Source organism: Phragmites australis, chromosome 2 (genome assembly GCF_958298935.1).
Source record: "Phragmites australis chromosome 2, lpPhrAust1.1, whole genome shotgun sequence".
In the NCBI taxonomy this organism is placed as follows: domain Eukaryota; kingdom Viridiplantae; phylum Streptophyta; class Magnoliopsida; order Poales; family Poaceae; genus Phragmites; species Phragmites australis.
Window position 1 is genome coordinate 12232496 of NC_084922.1, and position 6974 is coordinate 12239469.

Sequence of the window (6974 nt, forward strand, 5' to 3'; positions counted from 1 at the left end):
AGCCCCTCAATGTGATAGTGTGCATGTTAGTTTTTAATTGTAAATATGCCTACAAGTTAGTTTCTAGCATTTTCCCTTACGATATTCCTGTGGTTTAAAATTATCCTCATGCTTTCTTTCTTCCATTCCTGAGATATTTTGGGTTGTTGGCAAGAACTTGTGTGTCGGCGAAAATAATAGAAATTGTGTAGGGTTTATCGGAACCTCTAGCTAGCTTGTTCTTTTTCGAAAAAAAAAATTACTGGCCCCATGAACAATGAGTTACCTGCAAAAGTTAGAATTCCGCAAAATAATTACCGTTTGACAATCAAAATTTATTCGAATTTCGAAGCACAACACATTCACATGTACAGAAATATATGCCTCTTATGCTCTTTCCACTAGGATTACACCCATTAATTGCAAAGAAAAGAAAAACCTGATTACTCCAACAAACAAACAGAGCTCCTCCTTTTCTGGATGGAAAGTTTCAAGCCTGCTAGTCCCGTTACTGTCTTCTATATATAAAGTGTCTTTGACCAGGTATGACTCAGTGGCCGGCCTACATGCTTGCACACTTTTCGTGAAAGTGTCACTGAATACACACAGTGATCTACAAATAACATTTGGCACATGTTTATGAGCATATATACTACGGAATTATCTGGACTTCAGTTACACAATTTCTACAGATCGATCAACTGTTTTTCCCCGAATTAATATGATATTTGTGCACCAAAACAATGTGTACCTTGTTCTTTGCGATATGACATAAAAGATCATTTGGCCTTGGTTTGAAACACGGAAATTTTTCTGCAAGGTTCAAGTGACACTCATGCTTCTTATAATTAACATGGCCAACGTACGTACTTGGTTGACGTGTTCTGTTTACATTGGATATGGAGAAACGAACATATAAGAATAGAGAAAATGTAATTCAGAGATAAGTTTGCGAGCTAGCAAATCCTTGTAATTAATGCCAGGGACCTTGCAAGGAGCCTTCCACATCTTATTCAAACTCCAAGCAGATTTACCCTTGTAATTATTTAACAGTATTTACAGCTTGGTATGTGTAACTGCCCGACCGTTGCATGGCGGTTACAATAAACTGCCTTGAAACGCTCACATGATGTGCGCAGAGCCTCCCTACTGAAGAGAAAGGTCCTTGGCTTAGTTCAAGTAACGGACATTTGACCGTCTTTTTAGCCTATCACACAATGCTCATGATCTATCTAGGGAATGTTTTCCTTATTTATGGATGCATTTAAATGGTAGGTTATATGCTTATGTATCTATCTACTCATAACCTTCACCACCATTTATCTGTAGAAGTAAATGCTAGCTATGATATCACGTTTATCTATCACCAATGGCCCCCGCAATATGTTCATCTAGGCTCCTCCGATCTATATAAACACCACCCTTCCCCTCATTTCACCTCATCACCAAAGTAACCATTTCCCTTTATTTTGTAAAATTTTGGTTCTTGCTTGGTAGGCTAGGGCACTAGGCCTATGGCTCGCAAGAAGGTGAATCTCCAGTGGATCGCCAATGACTCCACCCGCCGCGCAGCGTTCAAGAAACGATGCAAGGGCCTGATGAAGAAGGCGAGCGAGCTGGCCACCCTCTGCGACGTCAAGGTGTGCGTGCTGGTGTACGAAGAGGGCGAGGCCCAGCCAGAGGTGTGGCCCTCCGTCCCGGAGGCCAGGCGGCTCATCAACCGCTTCAAGACCATGCCGGAGGTAGGTAGTTTGAAAAAGATGCAGAATCAGGAGGACTTCCTGTGCAACCGCACCTCCAAGCTCTATGACCAGGTGTGCAAGTCGCACCTTGAGAACCACGAGCGCGAGACCAAGTACCTCCTCCATGAGTCCATGGTTGGTCACCGTCAGGGCTTCCACGGCGTCTCCGTCAAGGAGCTCACCAACCTCGGCTCGATGGTGGAGACGAAGATCAGGAACGCCAAGGCACGCCTCAAACAGCTCGTCGGCGGGCAGGGAGCCCTCCCAGTGCCATCGCCGTCTCTGGCACCTGTGTCGCCCTCGTCCCAGCCTCTGTTTCCCTACACCTACACCGAGATTCATGCGCCGGCGCTAGCGGAGGAGCTCCAGCTGCGGCCCCAGCTGCAGGACTGGCCCGCGGATCAGGCCCAGAACGGAGGGGAGCTCGGAGCCGTGATCTGCAATGCCTTTGCCGGTAGCAGCAGTGGCTGCACTGTCCCCAGTGGCAGCGGGGTTGACATGATGCAACCTTCCAATCTGGACGGCTCTGCAGGATTTCCATGGTTATGGGATTCCTTCCCAACCATGGAATAAACGAACTGTTTCGCCCGAAGCCATGCATGCATAATGGCCAGCTACGTGCATGGCGATCTGTGTCTGGGTCATCTCTTATATTGTTATTTTGGCATCTAGTCCCTTGATAGTATACTAAGGAGCCTATCTTTGAATTGCTCGTGCAGTCGTCTCTTGTGACTTCTGCTCCGTCAGGGCAGATTAGTTTAAGTTATGCTTCATGTTGTTGCATTGGATAATATGTATGTAGTGCGCACCCATTTTATTTCCTTCGATCAATGATATTGCTGGTTTGTTATATTTGTGGTTGTGTTGCTTGTAATAATCATGTATCGAGATCTGAAATTATGTGTGTTTGAGTTATGAGATGTTTGTATGTGGCTTCATGATGCGCAAGATGGATGCCACGACGAGAGAGTTCATCGAGACTACACATATGCATGACCTCCAGGAGAGGATCAAGCATCTGCACCTACAAATTGTTCCATGTTCTGATCTGAATGGATGTGTTTTCTGATAAGTTCTCAGAATTTTATGTGTGAAAACGTTATGAAAAAATTATGGATAGATAACTTGAGCGACAGGTGCCAAATGTATTGTACTAATATCAATTAACAATATACTTACGTTGGTATGGTGTAATTGTACTTTGTTATCGACCATTTATCATATAATCAAAATTTGGCGCTAATAATTGGCATATCATATTTATTACCACAAAAAATATTTTTATATACAGTATTCTCATAGGATTGTCAACAGATGTTTTTTCTCCCAAGCCTCCTAACAAAGCTGAGTTAACTTGGTTCCCTGCTACCCATCCAAGAAAGAGGGAACCACCCTATACCGGCTACAGTTGAATAGGTAGTAGAATACTCCTATGATCGAATAGGTTTGATCTCGAGTTTAATCACAAGTAATCGAACGTAAACAATCGAGTTCTTCTAGCTAGCCCTATTTTTGTGCAATTCACCTCTCGAGAGAATGATAAAGGATATATAATAAGAAGAGTAACCTGATTGGATAGTTGTAAAGCCTACTCATTGTATGATTTGTCTCATACATAGAAATTAAGGAACAGAAATGCGGCACTAAACTGAAGTAAATGTGAAATCGGGTGGAGTGAGAGTAGGATTGGTAGATGTTTGCTATTTTTTCGCAAGCTCTTCTGTGAAACAGAAGTACGACGCATGGTGCTTGTCTACCCGACACCTACCAAGAAAGCACTTACTGACGATGGCAGCATGAACGTTACACAAGAGAAGGCTTAGGCAAGGAACGTGTAAGGCTGGCTGAGTACACGAAATGGATGGCAACAAACACCGAGGCTGTCTCGTCGTGTATCAAGCGACACTATGCGGAAAAAAAAGACATAAGTAACAAGTGATAATTGTCACGGGTGATAAATTCTGCACCTGTTATTCTAAATACGTTACTAATAATTAGTTATAAGACTTATCATAAGTAACGGATCACAGTTATAACCTATCACTGATGACCCTCGGCAAAAAAAGTTAAAATGATAAAATATCTAGCTTCCATTAGAACACACACAAGGGTGATGTGGTAAGGTGGCTATGCGCGTGAGGGTAGGTCGCTAGTTCGATCATCATAAGTGATGGATCACAGTTATGACCCTTCATTGATAACTATTTTTGTCGAATTGTTGATTACTGAATTTTTTGATACTGAATTCAGCGAAGTGTTGCTTACTGACTTGTTGATATACATGTAAAATTTTAAGAATTTTAGAATATCTCATGCCAATTTTTATAAATATTTTATGAATTTCAGAATATATTATGTCAACGATCGCAATTTGATAGGTGACCTGAAGTGCTTTCGGTAAAACAGACATAACTTTACATACAGACTTCAATTTCATTGTTTTTTTTACTCTGCATACATCTAAAAAAAGTTACATTCGTTTCTCCCCTATCTTGTAGGGTTTGGCGATTCTTTTGAGACCAAATTCGGCTTGGAAGATTGAGTTTTCACCCTATAAAGTTTCTACACTGTTTTCAGAACACGCGTTTATATCTATAGTCGTCACCCATTACATAAAAATTAAGCAGAAATATATAATGATTCCTATTCTAGTGTTGTTGACGTGAGAAAAATAAAAGAAAAAAATTGTGAAAGATGATGTGATCAGAAATTCTTATAACAAAAGAATGGAAAGGCGTGCTCACATACTGCACATATGTAACTAACAACCCTCTCTGTCCATAAATATATACCGTTTAAACAGTGATAAATTAAAGCTTAATTTGATTTTCTATAATCATGAAAAAGCTTATTGTCTTTTTGCCGTAGCTTAGTCAATTTACATTTCTTTTTTCTTTTCCTTCTTAAACGGTTCCATAAGGTATTGGGCTCTTGTGCATGCTTATATATATTGGTGAATGATTTAAACATTTCAAAAAGTGGTTGGTCATCCCGTCATTAGTGGTGGATCATAACTTGACCCGGCACTAAGAACTAGCCTATGATGATTGTCACTGATGAGTTGATTATAAATGACTGGTAGTAGAAAAGATTGGGACTAGGGGGAGTATCACTATATGTCTTTGTGTTTGTGTCTATCTATCCTCCTCCTCCCCCTAGATGACCATCGCCCTCTTTTATAGGGTTGTATGTAGCTTGGTGTACAAGTTATCACCATGTACAAATATTTAGAACCTAGTCAAATTACATGGCCTTATCCTGGATAACTACTTTTAACCCTACATTGAAGACAAATATCTACCATAGCAATTATTACGGTACAAGCAACCTTGAGGGGTGAGCCGGTCGCCAATTGTGTCAGGATGACCTCCATTGCACTGGAGTGTCAGGATAAGCACCATTTGCACCGGCATTAATTGCCCATCACTTTCATGTCAGGTTGGTTGTAGATGGTGTCCTTTCTTCCCTGATATTATCTCTGAAGATTTGCTGCATCTTCAAGCTTCGAGAAGGCCACACAACCATCGGAGGGGTGGGTCCGAATGGGTTCACAGCCTCCGGAGGCAAGGACTCCTACTGAGAGTCAAGAGATTGAAGGCTCCGGAGGGACCTTTGATAGCGATCCTTAACCATTGTCTGCAGACTGGTCTATTTCCCCCAACAGTACCCCCTCATCAACTGACCCCAACGTTCAGAAGGGTGAGAGGATATGGAGGAAAGCTAACTCCAGCCTGGTATAGTAACACAGATGCCCAAACATGATATGAAGCGCATTTGGTCGAACATAGATCCATTAGAAAGGGATCATCATAAGCTTTCCAGAATGTCTAAGATCGCATAAAACGGACTTCGTATGAGAGAGTTATGCCTATTTTACTGACATGTTGTCCTAAGACTTGATCTCGACCATGACCATGACTTTAACCATAACTAGAGCTCAGCCTCGAGTCCGAGTAGACTTGGCCTTCAAGGGGTGACATCCGAGTAAGGTTGTGGTGCTTCTCCCACATTCCTAAGCAATAAAACATCATAGGAATTTAGTAGTAATCCATCCAAGGAAGCATAAACACAAGGAACGCGCATGTGCTCTTGTAATTCGACCTTGTATAATTTGAGGAATATTAATAGTATTGATCATATCTGAAGGAGCCATGGGCTCATCATGATACCTTGCTTTTGAGGAGTTTCTCAGCAGGAGCTGTGGGGTTCAATGGTGAAGCTCGAGGTTGATAGCGTAATCCGAAGATATAGGCATGTTTAAAGGAGACATTGAGGGAGGGAATCTCCAACGTCCTCAGTGGCTCATCACGATGATATTGGAGGTATACTTGTTTGTTGAAGCCAAAGCCCATCCGACTACCAACCTATGCTGAGGTTGGAGGTGTGGTCGTCGTCGAGACCGAAGACCGAAGACTGGTAGAGGAGACTTGCTCCAAAACCTAATGGAGTTGGTACATACGGTATCGAGACCAAAGGCCGGAGGGCATCGGTGGAGATGACACACTCTAGAGTCCGTGCTGAGGCTGATTTAGATCCTTTAGACTTCTTGATGACGAGTCCTCTCGCCACGTGAATTTGTCAGAGTGGAGACTACGTGTGGGGGGGGGCTGCCCATGTTTGCCTGTTTAAGAATGGGAGGACGGGATGTGTCGCTGGCGCATTTGACTAGATAATGTGTGGGTTCATTTGGGGTCTTGAGCCCATGTCCCTGGCATGCGTTGAAAGGAGTCCAAGCCATTAATATGACAGGACGTGTGTGTGAGACAACAAGGCGTCATCGTAGGATGTTGCCATGTGTAGGCGAAATGACCGGGAGATGGCCACGTCCCCCCGGAGAGTAATGGGGAGTGCCATGAAATGATGTCGTGTTGGTTCCGCTTAATCTCTTGAGCATACGTGGCGGCTTGTCCTGGCTATAAAGCTAGGGTCATCCGAATGGATTCGTTACTACCTCATGAGCGAGCACTTAACCTTGACCTGAATATGGCATCATCGTCCTCCTCATCTTCTTTAGAGATATCGATGATCTCAACTCATTCGATTAGGACGGAGTCGTCTCGGTTGCCAGCAATGGCTCGACGGCTGTCCCGCTTCCGCCCCTATGGGGGGGGGGACAACTGCTTGCCTCTCCAAGTCAACCCTAGTCCAAGAGGTTGCACATGTCGAGATCATCGACATTTCTGATGACGAAGAGGAGATTGACTGGGATCTCCAAGGGAGGGAGAGTGACGAGGAGGGGCAGATGTCGGCGGC

At 43.3% G+C, this 6974-nt stretch overlaps 1 protein-coding gene across 1 annotated transcript; it reads left to right on the plus strand.

Moving 5' to 3' along the window:
* Window positions 1-1493: 1493 nt before the first annotated feature.
* On the plus strand, window positions 1494-2294 carry LOC133902930 (agamous-like MADS-box protein AGL80). The gene has a single exon (XM_062344256.1). It carries the CDS (start codon window positions 1494-1496, stop codon window positions 2292-2294), a length of 801 nt encoding a protein of 266 aa, XP_062200240.1.
* Window positions 2295-6974: the final 4680 nt, after the last annotated feature.